At 37.5% G+C, this 17,500-nt stretch overlaps 1 protein-coding gene across 1 annotated transcript in view; it reads right to left on the bottom strand.

Annotated features, from left to right (window-relative positions):
* LOC137642445 (neurogenic locus Notch protein-like) overlaps positions 1–17,500 on the bottom strand; it is a 91,762-nt gene that overhangs the window by 17,718 nt on the left and 56,544 nt on the right. The window contains 4 exon segments of the mRNA XM_068375002.1: positions 616–806; positions 808–978; positions 981–1,013; positions 1,015–1,087. Coding sequence (XP_068231103.1) covers positions 616–806; positions 808–978; positions 981–1,013; positions 1,015–1,087 — 468 coding nt within the window.

Here is a 17,500-nt window from a genome sequence, read left to right as displayed (position 1 = left end):
TTACACTGGACATCAAATCCGAGAGAATCTTGATTTCAGTGCAATGAAACACCGAATTCAAAGAACGCCAGTTGAATGTGCAGTGCTAAGGAACTGATCATGCAGAGTCGCTTCTCAATTTGCTGCAATCGACTTTCTATAGAGAGTCTCAATGTGTATTCTGTGGCCCGGTTTGTTCATTGGTCAGGAAGAGTTAAAGGGCGACATGTGCAAGATATCTAAACAGTAGGTTACTGATCTTGACTAATTCGATAGAAAAACAAGTGCAAATCTTATTGCAGGGATATAGATGGGAAGTACTTTGGGATTTTAAGTACGGACACGCAATTATTTGAATGGATAAAAGTAGAATGCTAAATACTTTTAATGTAAATAAAATAGAATTTACAACTTTTCAAAAGAATTCACGAGTCGATATGTTGTAATTTAAAACATATTTACATGAATAGTAAAAGGTGCAATTGTGAATATGTTAATTACAAAATTAATTCATGCAAATATATCAATATTATAAAATGTAAGAATTGTAAATGTATATTTCTTAAAAGAAAAAAACAAATCAGCACCTCTGCTTAAAAATCATGAGAATAATAAAACAATAATAATAATACTTACGTGTACGACCCAAAGGTGTTAAAACAGGAGCCATGTTTGCAAGGCCTCTTTTCACATTCGTCCACATCATCGGTGCACTTAATCCCCGTGAACTCCGGAGGGCAGGTGCACTTGAAAGTCCTCTCCGTCGAGAGGCAGGTCGCTCCATTGCGACAAGGCTTGGAGGCGCAATGGTCCACCTTCTCGCATTTTTTCTCCGTGGAAGCCCGTGGGGCACTGGCACCTGTAGGTGTCCAGCGCCAGCAACTGGCAGGTGGCGCCGTTGCGACAGGGTTCCGAATCGCAGGCGTTGGGGACGGTGATTTCGCAGAGGGACGCCTGGTAGCCCACGGGGCACAGGCAGTTGAATTTGGGGGACGGGGGTGCGACAAAATGACGTTGCAGGTGCCGCCGTTCTGGGCAGCGGGAGCCAGGGCCGTTCCGACAGGGGTTCGGGTGCTGGCAGTATTCGCCGACGTATTCGTCAGTACATCTGGAAGGAAAAAGAAAATAACTTAAGCGTTTTGTAGGAAACGTAATACGGATTTACTTATTTAATTCCTGGATTCAGTTTTATTTTAGAAAGAAAAAAACCCTATTCAATAGTCTCTATGAGAAAATAATATAAGTGTTTTGTAGGAAATTTAATACGGATATACATATATAATTTCTGGATTCAGTCATATTTTAGAAAAAAAAAAACCTATTCAATACAGTCTAAAATCTATTCAATACACAGTCTTTATGAGACAATATCGAAGTACTTCAATATACCTTGGGACTATATTGTCTACTTAGTACAATATAAAATAAGGAATGAGTATAATTGGAATGTCTGCTCTGCAATAAGAATAAATTGAACACCTTGAATTCCTCAGTATATTATTCGGGAAACAAATGCAAATTAGAATATGCAACTAAATAAATGTACTTTAATTATCAAGAGACCAATACATATAGCAAAATAAACTTAAACCTCTACATCACACTCTCTACAAAGCGTTATCATTATCATTATTATTACTACTACCTCCTAAGCTACACCCCTAGTTGGAAAAGCAAGATGCTATGAGCCCAGGGGCCCCAACGGGGAAAACAGCCCAGTGAGGAAAGGAAACAAGGAAAAATAAAACATTTTAAGAACAGTAACATTAAAATAAATATAGCTTGGAGGGCAAAGAAGAAGAACGCTGTTAAACCCATCATCGTTCCTGCGATGCCTCTCGAGCTTGCTCTCCTACAACACCCACGTTTTCATATCTGTCTGTCTGTCACCCCTTTACTGTCTCCGGTCACCCCCTGAGAACAACCCCCCCCCCCTTTCCCCCCTCCCCCGTTCACCTTTGCGCGTCGGCATATTTACAAGCTGAACTGGCCGTCTCATCACTGTGATCACTTGTCTCAGCAGTCGTAAGGAGGAACAGGAGAGATACATAGTAAAGGAGGAATAGGAGAGATGCATAGTAAAGGGGGAATAGGAGAGATACATAGTAAAGGAGGAATAGGAGAGATACATAGTGAAGGGGGAATAAGAGAAATACATAGTAAAGGAGGATAAAGGAGGATTAGGAGAGATACATAGTAAAGGAAGAATGTCAGAGATACATAGTAAAGAGGATAAAGGAGGAATAGGAGAGATACATGGTAAAAGAGGAATAGGAGATACATGGTAAAGATGGAATAGAGATACATAGTAAAGGAGGAATAGGAGAGATACATAGTAAGGAGGAATAGGAGAGATACATAGTAAAGGATGAATGGGAGACATAGTAAAGGAGGAATTGAAGAGATATATAGTAAAGGAGGAATAGGAGATATATAGTAAAGGAGGAATAGGAGATACATAGTAAAGGAGGAATAGGAGAGTAACATAGTAAGGGAGGAATAGGAGGAGATACATAGTAAGAGAGGAATAGGAGAGATACATGGTAAAAGAGGAATAGGAGATACATGGTAAAGGCAGACTAGGAGAGATAGATAGTAAAGGAGGAATACGAGATACATGGCAAGGGAGGAATTGGAGAGATACATAATAAGGGAGGAATAGGAGAGATACATAGCAAAGAAGGAACAAGGGAGATACATAGTAAGGGAGGAATAGGAGAGATCCATAATAAAGGAGGAATAGGAGAGATACATAGTATAGAAAGCGAAATTGATAAAAGTGGGATGAGGAGGAGAACGAAAGGAGTAGATTCAAGCGTTTCAAACCCCAACAGCGAACATTTTCTAGACACTCAAACTCTGAAGAGCATGTGGAAGGGATCTAAAAAAAGGAGGTTAAATCAACAGCTGGTGATTCCACTATACACACGGCTCTATGATCCTTTTGATTTCGCACCGTCAGGAATCGGAACGCTCTCTCTCTCTCTCTCTCTCTCTCTCTCTCTCTCTCTCTCTCTCTCAAAAAATAAAATCACATGAAATTTCAATCTCCTTTTAGTTTATCAAATCATATTTTCCTGTTAAACTTGACATAATTTCCTTCTTTTCCCATGGGATCTTTATATTACATTACTCTAAATTATGAGCAATGAAAACTCGCCGCAGAAGATTATATTATACAGTATAGGTAAATATTAAACACTTTTAAAGGTATCCATGTAACACCCACATGAATACCACATCTCACATTTTACTCCACCAGAGGTCAGCAGTTTCCAAACTGCTTAGTTCGATGAATGATTATACTTTAAACACTCGAATTCTCTGACTGCTTCTGCTTTTCCGTGTCCTACTGCCTTCTCAAAACGGTTATTTTTCACTCCTCACAATGTCCCTTTTCATTGCCAGTCTAAACGAATCTCAGCCATAAAAAGGCATTGCCGAATCTTGCTTGTATTTCACTAGTCAACACACACACCACTATATATATATATATATATATATCCAGCCGTTGCTAGTCCTCTGTAGGACAAAGGCCTCTTGACATATCCTTTCACTACCGTCTGTATATGGTCTTTCTATGTCAGTCCATATTGGCAAATTTTATATACATATTATACATATGTATATAAATAATCTACGCCTATTGACGCAAAGGGCCTCGGTTAAATGTCGCCAGTCGTCTCTGTCAAGAACTTTTAATTCAATACTTCTCCATTCATCATCTCCTATTTCGCGCTTCACAATCCACAGCCATGTAGGCCCGGGTCTTCCAACTCTTCTAGTGCTTTGTGGAGCCCAGCTGAACGTCAGGTAGCAACCCTCCCATCTATCCCTTTCCTCTTTCATGTTAAGGTCGATACCTTGGTAGTATCTACCATCAAAAGGGCAACTGCCCTCCTCCCTCCACATTCCTCCCGCGGTAATGGATTTATCATTCAGCGGTAGTGATTTAGATTTTTTTGTCTAATACGGTCAGAGGATTGTCTCCTAGCATGCCAGTTCTTTTTGGAAGGGATCACAGGAGCAGCCAATCTCTTTTGAGGTGAATTACATTGTTTTTTTACCTTTTCTGTGTCCTCTCAGGTAATGCACCTGAGAGAGATCAGTGGTCCTTCATGCTAGAGATTGAATTCATTAGATTTTTAGCATAAGGCGTCCTATGGAAATACGTCCAGATAGCAAATAAAGTTTTATATTTGCGCAAATTTATTTCAAATACATCATTACACAAGCCAGGGAACATATAAAACTAAGTATGTAATAATAACCCCAATTACTTATGGAAGATACTAAATTATTTGCCTCTCTATATTATGATAAACCTAATATACAGTTTTTTTAACTGGATTTCCAATGTCCACCAAGAGGGTTAAAGGGGATGAAATGGCTAAATCTTTTTGTTCATGTTCAAATTCATGAAATAAACACTGGACACAAGAAACCAGAAAAATCTTCCATTAATACTGACGTGCCTTTGCGCAAAATTATATATATATATATATATATATATATATATGATAAATTTTGCACATTTAGACGTGTTTTTCATATTCAAATAACCCATATACAAGCTTGCCGACCAGGGTTCGATTCCCGGCCGGTCACAAGTTCTTGTCTTTGTGTGATTTCGCCTGGGGCTCTGATCCCGAGGTCGTTAAGAGAATCCAGACATTAATGTATCAAAAATATATATGGCTTATTTGAATATATATATATATATATATATATATATATATATATTGACACTCAGAAAGGATACTTCTACTTGAAATAACGAACTACGATACAGATTCCCACAACGCATTATCCAAAATTTAGTTTTAGATCGCTGCCCTCGTTGCTAGAACTCATTTTCCAGCACCGACTCTTTTCATATTTCCACCCAGTCCTAGATAAATAACAGATAACACCTGTCAGTTTCATCAAAATTTCAGAAAAGAAATTCCCATTCTAATTTTGGCAGCTTCTAACTGGGTCATAACATAAGAGATTGAATGGTTTATGTGAATTGTCTTCGGTATTGCATCTAGTAAATAACCTGTCATTCCAGTTTTCTCCACCATTTCTACCTTTGTTTTAATAAACGCAAAGCGAGTCAGGGTACATATTCCAAGGCTCTAACCAAGAAACCATATCCTATATTTTTTTTCAACTGGTTATATTCTATCCCAAGTAAGCTTAAACGTCTACACATCAATTTGGAGTACTTAGCGCAGTTGTTAACATACCCTGGATATGTAAAAAGAATTGGGAAGAGTAAAGGCGAAGCCCGAGAGGGTTCGAAGGATTATATACCTTAGGTGGAGATTATACCAAAGTAGGATATTTTGCATGTTAGGTAACGAACGCCCCGTGAGGTAATGGCCCACCTTAGGAAACGACATTACCGAAATACCTTGCTTTAGCCAAAGGGAAGAAGATTCTCTCTCTCTCTCTCTCTCTCTCTCTCTCTGCTTACCTAAAGGCAAACAGATAGTCCTCTCTCTCTCTCTCTCTCTCTCTCTCTCTCAAGACCAGTTTACCTGAAGGCAAACAGATAGTCCTCTCTCTCTCTCTCTCTCTCTCTCTCTCTCTCTCTCACACACACACACAGTTTTTCTAGGGATGTAGTGAACAGCAACACGGTAAACAAATCCAAGAATAGGTTAGATAAGATCATAGAAACTCTCTAAATGTTTATCAAAGTAATTCGCTCTTCCCAAGAGAAAATGGAGTCTCTGCAGATGGACTTTTAAAAAGTCTTTGAAACATACAAAATCGTTGTAAGTCTCTCTCTCTCTCTCTCTCTCTCTCTCTCTCTCTCTCTCAAAAGTTGTATGAAGGGAGGGGGTTTACAAGAGAAAGAGGCTGGGTTTATAACAAGACTGGAGGTTGAGACCAGACGGGGGGATAATCAAGGGGAAGGATCCCTAGGAGGGGGTGGGTAAGGGAGTGGAGTGCTGTGAGAAACAAGTTAGGTCAGAGCGCACGGAGATCACTACTCCCCTATACGGGATCAAGATTCACCATGAGGGTAGCTGCTTATATATACACGCACACAAAATCTCAAAGAGGGCAAATACAGCACCTTATCTTACGGAACACCTAGTGAAACCGGAGACTTCCCAGGTCCATACGACACGGACAGGCGTCACCGATATCGGGGTGTTTAAAGCCAATCTGGTGAAACCCAAAGCCAAAAAGAAAAGACAAGAGCTTCGATCAACGTGAACTGGTTTGGGAACCAAACCACGAGTGGGTTTTTTTTATTAGAGGAGCTGAGTGTAATCGACTCCATCTGAGTGATTGCAAGATAAGCTGGGGGGTGTTTGAGACAGACTTCCAACACCAGTGTCTTAACTAGAGGTAATTAATTTGCATCTGTAAATTGGTCTTTTCCGATCGGTCAGATACGTCACAGAGAGAGAGAGAGAGAGAGAGAGAGAGAGAGAGAGAGAGATTACAAGGCTCTTGGATGTCTCAAAGACTTTTTGTAGTACATCCGCGGAGACTCCATTTGCTCTTCGGTAAAGCGATTTAGTTCAAGTATTTAGAGTTCTTATGATCTTGTCTAACTTATTTTTGAGATAGTTTACCGTGTTAGTGTTTACTACATCCGCTGGAATTCAGAGAGAGAGAGAGAGAGAGAGAGAGAGAGAGAGAGAGAGAAAATAAGAAGTGCCTCGTGTGAGAACGTCAGAGTAATGTCTCCTGTAGCAGCACAGCGAGGCCATAATTGCAAACACCTGTCCGCCAATCATCGCCCTTGTAGCAAGCTATGAACACCAATCACATATCGCTCCGACCTCTCTTCTCCACTACCAGTCAAGAGGATTGTAATTTATCTCTGGGTTTTTGCCTCCAGCCAATCGCCCCGAGTGGATTCGGGAGGAGGAAGGAGGCGAAGAAGGCTTCCGTTCCCACCGATTGCAGGAGGGGGGGAAGGGGGCAGAAACCCTCTTACCTTCCCCCCTTCCCCTCAGGTTTTGAGTTAGAATAAGTCTCCACCCTCTCTCCCTCAACTTTGGAGAGGGGGTTAAATCAACTTTAAATTTTCTGATATTCTCATTAACAAAGCAAATAAAGCTATGTTCTAAATTTAGATAATACAAGACAAACCAATTAGACATAAGTCTCCACCCCCATCTCCCTCACCTTTGGGGAGGGAGTTAAATCAGCTTTAAATCTTCTGATATTCTTATCAACAAATAAGAAAATTGGAGTTATGTTTTACATTTATATAATCCAAGACCAACTAATAGATATATCGAACATTTAAGCTTCACCGAAGGTTTTCTCATCACAAGAAACCATTACCTTTAAATCAAGATTTAACAAATTTTCTACAAACTCTAACAGCCTCAAAATTCATATGAATTTTGTTTGACTTTGTCCTGATCCCATAAGTATAAAAGGTATACGGATGAAAATAACAAACTGTACTGTGGAAAATACAGGTGATCTAAATGGCCTGTGGATTTTACAAAAATGGCCATTCCATCACTGGCCTCTTGGTCAATCTTGTGGAAGTCCATCGAGCTATTTCGCAATAATTAGATCATTGTCAAAGTAGATTTCCATCGAAATTGACCAACTCAATCCTTAGCAATAGTTGAAATGTGCAAAATCAAATTTGCAACCAAATCCTTGGCAATAAGTGTGCAAAATTAAATTGGCATCAGCGTCAGTTTGAAATGTTGCGAAATATGTTTACTACCGAAACAACATTGAACGAAGATTGCAAAATGAATGTTCCACTTCATGGACAAAAGTAAAAGCATATGAATTTCGATGACCCCCGTTCAGAATTAGGGCATTATTGATGCCATTAAAAGGTTTCCTTAGGCTAAATACTCAGCCACAGCTTCTGATGAATATAATTACTTTTCGCACTTCTCAAATCAAGGAATTAATAACTTTTACGGCTGATATCATCTCACCCATTTTCTGATTCCAGAATTATTAGTCATATCATTATCATTTCAATTATTATCAATATCTATAATTACTAGCTCAGCTGCAACCCTAGTTGGAAAAGCAGGTTGCTATAAACCTAATGGCTCCAACAGGGAAAAATAGCTCAGTGAATTAAGGAAATAAATAAACTATTTGAGAAGAAATGAACAATTAAAATAAAATACTTTAAGAACAGTAACAACATTAAAACAGATCTATATATAAACTATAAGAAGAGATTTATGTAAGCCTGTTAAATATAAAAACATTTGCTGCAAGTTTTGAACTTTTGAAGTTCTACCGATTCAACTATCCGATTAGGAAGATCATTCCACACACACACACACACACACACACAAAGAAAAAAAAATGAAAGCGAACTAACCCAGGTACCAAGGCAGACTGCAAGCGTGGCACAGAGGACCCAAGTAAATAAATATTCCAACACCAGGTCACAGGTACTTTTTTTTTTTTTTTTTTTTTTGAGGGGGGTGAGGGGTGGCGAAATAAAAACAAGCGGATCAACAATGCCCGTGTAGAGGTGCCGTGGCTACCTTGTGAAAACTATCTGGTCAGCCCCAAATAAAGCGTGTTCTCAAAGAACCGGTATGTAAATGCATTACCCGAGATTCGGGACATAATTGGACCATGCACGCCGAGTATGAAGATTTAATGTGGCATTTTAAGGGGCCTTCGCATATGATGTTAGTCCAGACAATCAAATTCTGGAATTATTATCATTGCCATTAATAATAACATCACTTATATTCATTGGAACAAATCATGTAATTATCATCTTTATTGTTATCGATACCATCACTGATAATTTTTGGAACAAACTATGTCGTTATTATCATTACTATTAATAATACCTTCACTGATACTTTTTGGAACAAACCATGTAATTATCATAATGACTATTTATAATACTATCACTGATATTTTTTAAACAAACCACGATGCTGGTACCCTGACTAATAAAATTCTCTTAAAGTAAAATATCAATATATAAAACATATAATAGTGATATAATCAATTTCGATAAAATTATTTCCATTTTTTTTACATTTTACAACGGAAATTCGTAATAAATTTCTAGAAACACCTCTCTCTCTCTCTCTCTCTCTCTCTCTCTCTCTCTCTCTCTAAAGCTATGTTAAATTTAGCATGAAGTATTCTTTAATAAAAATGACATACACAACATTCTTATTCCAAGTATGCACTTAAACTTGAAAGGATACCATGAAAAGGTTTTACTCTTTTTATAAAAAAAAAAATTCTAACAGAATAGCCATAACTACGAAAGAGGCAATATCTCTCTTTAAAGATAATATTTTTATGGATTGCTGACATAATAAGCTCTGTAAGATTTCCTGGCCATTACCATTGGCAAAGTGTTCATTTTGGAACTTCAAAAAAGATGTTGATACCAAAATTATAACGATTTTACAATTATTTTTGTATAATATAAATAGGATTGGCATGTTAGAGAGAGAGAGAGAGAGAGAGAGAGAGAGAGAGAGAGAACACCTGGGATCCAACAGCGTCAGGTGGAGACGCCATGTGATGTTGGAGGACAACAGACGGAATTGGGGTATAAGGAAAGGGGGGTAGGGTAGGGGGTACGTTCTCAAAATCGCCTCTTCGAAATGTCCCCTACTAGTATGCATTTAACCCCCTGTCCTTCCCCCTCACCTCTCCCTCTGTCCTCCCACCCCTCTCATCTGTGGCGTCACATATGATTGACTTTTCAAGAGTATCATACCCCTAGATTGTCTCCCTCTTACCCACTCTGGGCAAGACTTGAGAACAATGGGTCATCAAGGAGTGCTCCCCCTACCCTCCTTCCCCTGCAAGGGCACCCCAACCTGGTCATCTGTGGCCATCACCCCGTTCTACCCACTCCCTTCTGAGGGTCTTCTGGGGTGGTGAACTGAGGAGCAAGATGAGAGGTGACAGCGGAAGAATGACGTGCCAAAGAGAGAGAGAGAGAGAGAGAGAGAGAGAGAGAGAGAGAGAAATGAACATACTGTATAATGTATAAAGGTTAAGCGCAAAAGATTAGGTAAGGGTATAAAAAAATCACAATAGTTTTTGTCCACTCATTGTCGTGAACTGCACATGTGAATTATTGACCGCTCACTTTTTGAAGGCAATTATTCACGGGCATCACGCCTTATGGTCTTTTTCACGAGGGAACAATTAGTTTTTTTTTTTTTTTATAATCAACTGTTACTAAGAGAAGTATATAAATGCATACATCAAAGACTGAAGAATCTAATTCCTCGGTATTTAACTGAACTTTGCGCATATAATTCGAGTTACTTTTGTTCATGTTTCTTAAATCAATTGTTACTATGAGAAATATAATTTATAAAGGCATACATTAAAGACTGAAAAATCTAATTCCTCTGAATTTAACTAAACTTTGCGCAAATAATTTGAGTTACTTTTGTTCATGTTTTTTAAATCAATTGTTACTATTAGTATAATTTATAAGGGCATAGATTAAAGACTGAAAAATCTAATTCCTCTGAATTTAACTAAACTTTGCGCATATAATTCAAGTTACATTTGTTCATGTTTTCTAAATCAATTGTTACTATTAGTATAATTTATAAGGGCATAGATTAAAGACTGAAAAATCTAATTCCTCTGAATTTAACTAAACTTTGCGCATATAATTCAAGTTACATTTGTTCATGTTTTCTAAATCAATTGTTACGATGAGAAATATACAGAGGCATACATTAAAGATTAGAAGATCTAATTCCTCTGAATTTAACTGAACTTTGCTCATATAATTCGAGTTACATGGGAATTAATATTAAATTAAAAATAGGTCTCATTAATTCTTGAAGAAATAATGGTCTTTGAATTCCTCAATGGATGTCTTTCTAAAAAATAAAAATAAAACATCTTAATAACTTAAGACAGTGCAGTGAATTACAGTTGGACTCAAATTGTTCATTATAGTCTAATATAATACAATTGGGGACGGGCAGATTTATATCAAATAACAATGTATTATCGATAACTGTTTCTCTCCTCTCGTTGATTTAATAAAGGTGTATTTTATTAAGTTGTTGTTGAAAAAAAAAAACACTAAAATCTGCACAAATTCCTCTACTGTCTATCGTTGTTTAAAATAATGATCACATTTGATCCACCCTTCATCAGAAAAGGCTACCGGCTTTTTTTTTCTTTTCAAAAGAGGAATATAGTATTTTCCTGTAAATATGAATTCTTAAAATTCCATTACAGTACAAAAATGACCAGCCCTCGTTTGAGTATGAAGACATTTAAACCTTGAAGGAAAACATCATAAGAGAGAATTTTCAAGTTGTAACTCAGTACTTGAATGGGTAAATCTCAAAAGGGGCAAGAAGCCATTAGCTCGTTGACCATCCGTGGAACAGGCCATGGTACCTGCAACCTCACCCCTGTATGCCTCGCAAAAAAAAAAAAAAAAAAAAAAAAATCAGAGGGGTAACAGCCGGCATCACTCTCTCTATGGTGTATAAATTAGGTTCTCAATTCCATGCCGTAAAAATAGTCCGACACCGTCCAGGTGGAGAAATTAGCAACTCACTTCAATGCGTCAGAAAAAAAAGTAAGTCTGACATCATAGGACAGCTAATCTGGTTACAACAGACATTTGACGAGCCAAGTACAATGCAGGTACTCCTGCTGGCATTCTTGTGGCTAATGCCCATTTCCTTTTCAGTGGAACGCACCCGCACTCGCTAACACATCCCTGCTCGAGCCATTCCTGGATGATCTGTATCTTTGTTTACTTACTTTTCTGAGATTTTGATCTTTCTTTTCGCCGATAGTTATACAACGAATCCTGACCACACGATCGCTTTTGCTAAGTAAAAGTGTTTGGAAGTGACAAATGGGAACTATGAATTTAATATTGGTGTTTCTGAATATGTATTAAACTCTTAATGAAACATACAATTTGCGAATACTGGTCTGTAAACAAAATATAAATAGGCCTATTCAACATTTAAGTAAATTCCAAACTGGGCACTAGAGGGCAGAATCTGTAAGAGGTCAACTTGGCAGAAATTAGATTTTCACGTCAATATACAACTGTAAAACAAACTATCAGAAAGTAAAAAACTTGCTTATATGACCAATGAAGAAAAATTGTGGCATATCCACTACCCTTGCTTGTTTATGAAAGAAATGGAATGCCATAGAGACAAATTTACTTCATTGACGTCATAAAATCTTCCTTCCCGATATCACGTTTTACTTAAAAACCTTCCTAAGGTTTGTATTGGCTTTCCTTGTGTGCTCTCATTCATGATTTTTCTCTTTCCCTTTTTTTTTAATTCGGTTAGTTTTTTCCCACCACATTCTCCGTTAAAATTACTATGGACCTCAAAGGATCCGAGAAAGTTCAACCAAATTTATGATTTTATGATCGTCTCAAATTCTTACTGATTTTAATACAGAAACCTTTTTCATAAATTATCTTAAAACATTAAACAATTGATTTTTCACAAATTTTCATATAAAATTCATCCATTTCAAACTATACAATCATAAATAATTTTATGAATTTCAGCAACCGTCCTCATGCTTTACGGGCTGCCAACGGAAGAGCCCGTGCCTGGCACAAGGTTAGGCAATCGATCAAGCAATATTCATGCAATTCGGAGAGCACGGGGCAACGAGACAGCAACCTGAATTTTTCAAAAGCTGCTTTCCCTCAACTCTTGTAAAACTCTAACCTCCTACCCAAGACGGGAAAGGCAAAGTAACATCTTATAATACATCTCCTGAGACGATCGAGAGATTCGAATCAGCTTCCATGGCCCGGAGATATGTCTGGTAGCAAATTAGAATGACTTTGCATGGGAAAGATTCGTGTCTTTGGAGAAGAGTGGGGGGGGGGGGGGCGGCGTTTCCTTCGGTCCTTTCTTGGAAAAGGACAAAGTCAAGTTGGAGGCTGTACTTTCTTAAATGTTTAATCATTGTATGATTTAGCTTGAAATCCTGCTAATTTCGATTATTTATTGTTTTTGTATAAAGCAGAAATATTTTTCTATCTTTGACGACATCCAGTGATTGGATAAAAATTAAGTATTTTGTTCGTTGTTCATATCTAAAGAGCAGTACTGGATTTTACGAGAGAGAGAGAGAGAGAGAGAGAGAGAGAGAGAGAGAGAGCTTAACTGAGCATAACGACTCAGGGAACCTAACCTTTGGTCTTTCCTGGCTGCTTTCATGACTCTTGAGAATATCTGCAAGTCTCTATCACTGCCAGTAAGACTCCGAAGGGCAACGTCGCTATGAGAGAGAGAGGAAAGAACCCACAAGATAAGGGGGAGGGGGGGGGAGGCAGGAGGAGATGGAGCCTGAGGTGGTTGGATGGGGTTGGGGTTAAAACCTTCCTTCCCAACACTTCAAGAAAAAAAGTATGGACGGAGGGAGGGAGGAAACGAGTCAAAATTTCACAAGGGGGTTTTGGGGGCGGGCGGGATTGCAGTGTCTTAACCCTCCCGTGAGTCACTTAACCCGTAAGACACGCCCACTTTCTCTAGTAATTCACATCTCGAGCATCCAGGGCTCCTCTCAAGTCCCAGACAACGACCCCCCCCCCTCCCCCCCACCCCATCGACATAGGTAAAAACACCAATACAACACTCACGGGAAATTGTCACTGTATTTGGGTCTTTGAAATCCGCCTCACTCCGTCACGATTTTTACTCATTTATCAAATTCAAAATAACTGAAAAAAAAAATATAATTCTTTTTATATCGCTATCAGCAGTTTGTATGCATCTGCACACAAATAAAAGATAAACAGAAGGATGTTGTTGAAAATATCAATGGCAATAATATTGAAACGTCAATAAAATTAGAGATCTTATGTACATACAAATAAGATTAAATAATTATCATAATAAAGTTTCAAGGGAATAAAAGTATAAATTAGGGATAAATAAAGTTATAAATCCAATGACAAAAGAGTGGAAACATGAACTTTCCTTCTTTGGTCATTCACTCAAAGGAAAAGTTCCGGGTGGGAAACTGGGAGGGGGGGATTAACATATGAGAGAGAGAGAGAGAGAGAGAGAGAGAGAGAGAGAGATTGATTGGGTCGAAATCCATTGTTCACGTTTTTTGTTAATTCGGTGACCACTGCAATTGCAACGCTAGTGATAAAAATAAGAATTGGACTTCTCTATGCTTCAAAGTATCTATATCTTAATATGCCTGAAACCCTTTTGTTCATTACCTGCCTCTAGGCATTAAGTTCTTTCGCGCATTAAAAAAATAATATACATATTAAAAATTGGTAGGTCACAAAGATTTATTCATGAGATTAACAAAATAACAGACAGACACAAGCACACACACACACGCACGCGCACACACACACACACACATATATATATATATATATACACACATACATACATACACACACATACATACATATATACACACAACTAAAAAGATGAAAAAGCCGCTATTTGAATGACAACCTTAAGAGGTGTTGCAAAAATCCTCTGAATGATGACATCATCTACATTGGTGATGATGATGATGATAATGATGATGATGAGGCGTTTCCTGAGGTGACTTCCTCATTGGTGGCCTCACATGAACCCCTCAGTCACTATAAAAAGAAAAAAAATATATTTTACCCAGATACTAAATATCTAGCCGTGAAGGTAGTGATCATCTGTTTCAACATCATGGGAATTTTCAATAATTACAAGTTATTCTAAAAGTAAAAAGTTCCAACGTGAAGGAGAGATTTATAAAATCTTTTATAAGAATATATATATGCATATATATAATATAATATAATATCTGGATTGTCTCTACCTCGGGATCAGAGACCGAAGGGGAATCAACTCAATAGAATAGCTTCTAGTCGGCCAAGGAATAGACCCCAGACCCAAGAAACTGAGGTTTGGTAGAGAGAATCGAGATATTTGGCTTATATGAATATATAGGAGAAATACGTCTAAATGTGCAAAATTATCATATATATATATATATATATATATATAATCCTTTCTGAGTGGGCTATCTTAACGTGGTAAAATGGTTTGCGAATAGCCATGATCAACAAAGCTGTTCTAGTCAGAGCCACCCATACTAAGTTGGTTTGCTGTGAGCAATTAGATTAAAGTCTCATACCATCATCACTCAGCAGTGGCCAGCGTGGTGATGAAAACTGACCAAACCCAAACATGAAATGACATGTCTGAGGCCCCTGTCCTGCAGTGGACTAGAAACTGCTGGATTTGTTGTTGATATATATATATATATATATATATATAATATATATATATATATATATATATATTCTGTACTCATAAAACGAAAATAAATACAGACACAGCTCCGTGTATCTAACCCAATACAAAAGACCACAAAAGTGGTGGGCAATGTAAGTGGCATTTCTATACAGCATAAACAGACATTTCCACGGCATCATTAACATCTCCAAACATGCTGTCCATCCGTAAACAAGGTGAAGGAATGTCCACAACTGTATCATTATGCATCTAAAGAAGCAGGGAGACGGATATCAACTTCATCTGTCTATTTGAAGTATGGGCAGAATTTCGTCGAATCTCTCTGACCCAGTCTTAAGTCACTGACCTTTGCTGTTTACCTGAGAGAGAGAGAGAGAGAGAGAGAGAGAGAGAGAGAGAGTTATACGAATAAACTTTAAAATATTATATTCTTCTGGTTATTATGAAATCGTAATTTGTAAGAAACTCTTATTCACAAAATGCAAATTAATTCTGAGAAACTAAAATTCTAAAGTCATTCCATACTAGATAACTAGCTTTGAAAGTAGACTTTATTTAGAACGGTATATTTCAGTGGTCTTACATTCCTATGAAATCTAAACCAGTAATCTTTATATTGTCAAAATTATGTAGTTTTAGTCGGTATATATTCCTTTGCTTATAAGTCCTATTCCTGATAAAGAAATTTAAATTATAAGATCTGAAGAGATGAAAACTTTATTTAGTGACAACAAGGAGTTCATTGTAAACTATGTAAACAAACATAAGTGTAATATAAATAGGCACTAAAAACCTTAATCACGTGTGAAGTACAGTACATACCATTAAATACCTGTACTTAATAGTACACACACAACAAAAATACTAAACGACAGCATGTGATGAAGAGGAGAGACGAGACAGAAGAGACAGATAATATTGAGGACGACCGACGAAGACGTCGATTCTTTCTAAACACGAGCATCTCCACACGACGAGTTCGCATCTTCTCATCAATCATTTTTGAGAAAAACAACAAAACAGACCACTCATGTTACCAGCCCCGAGGAAACAACAATAAACGCCATAACTGACACTTGAGAAGGTCTTGCCTAACTATGGAGGCGGTTCTCTCTCTCTCTCTCTCTCTCTCTCTCTCTCTCTCTCTCTCCACTATCAAGAGTACTGTAAATACTTATACAGTTCAAGCCTTTTAAACGAATTTCTAATTATAATTCTTTCTAAAAAATAAAATCACAATCGATGCCCATAACTTGTAGGTTAAAGAACAGTCCATTGCTACTTCATTATGCATCTATGTACTTGGACTTTATTTAACTGACGTAGGTCGCAGATGGCAGAGGATTGGATACGATTTCAATAAGCATTAAGCCGTCAGCATCATTATTAATATAGGAATCAGCAAGGCGTTGACGGAGTTATCCTTACTACAAACAGGATGAATCCATTCAGACATAATCTTGACTCTTTCTCTCTCTCTGCATCAGGAAAAATATATAAAAGGCAGTGCCACTTAAGGCTCATTAATAACACAGCCAGCAAGTCCTCCTCCCGTCCTAATTGTGTCCGAGAATGGGCAGATAAAGACCTTATGAATGAAAGCCACGGAGCGAGGAGCGAAAGCTGATCTGCTAAGCAAGACACGTGCAACTACGTTTGCCCGAGATAGCGTTTATTTATTCTGGGTCTAATCGGCCGCACAGATATGTATCTTTGATCGAGGATCGCATGGAATCATTCCGGGAGATAATTTGGACGTCTATGTGTACTTGGGTTTCTCTTTGGGTTAAAGGGCGTTATTTCAAAATCTGTAGTTACTTGGATGTTACAATTTTGTGATAATGGACACAATAATTAGTTCAGTTTCATTACAAAGATGTTGTACATACAAGTTGAGAAATCTACTGGCTAGTTGAACCTCGTTCAATAACTTGGATCAAATAATTTATGAGATTCTTCTCACCAAAAATGAAGACAAAAACTATAGATCGTACTTTATTATTATTATTATTAATAGTGTTATTATTATAATTATTATTATTAGCTAAGCTACAACCCCAGTTGGAAAAGCAGGATGTTATAAGCCCAAGGACTCCAATAGAGAAAAATAGCCAATGAGGAAAGGAAATAAGGAAAACAACTACAAGAGAAGTAATGAACAATCACAATAAAACATTCTAAGGATAGTAACATTAAAATAAATCTTTCATATAAAAACTATAAAAACTTAAAAAGAAAAAACCAAGAGGAAGTGAAATAAGATAGAATAGTAAATCCCAAAGTAGACACAC

Source organism: Palaemon carinicauda, chromosome 6, assembly GCF_036898095.1.
Source record: "Palaemon carinicauda isolate YSFRI2023 chromosome 6, ASM3689809v2, whole genome shotgun sequence".
NCBI lineage: Eukaryota > Metazoa > Arthropoda > Malacostraca > Decapoda > Palaemonidae > Palaemon > Palaemon carinicauda.
This window is presented reverse-complemented; position numbering and strand designations above follow the sequence as displayed.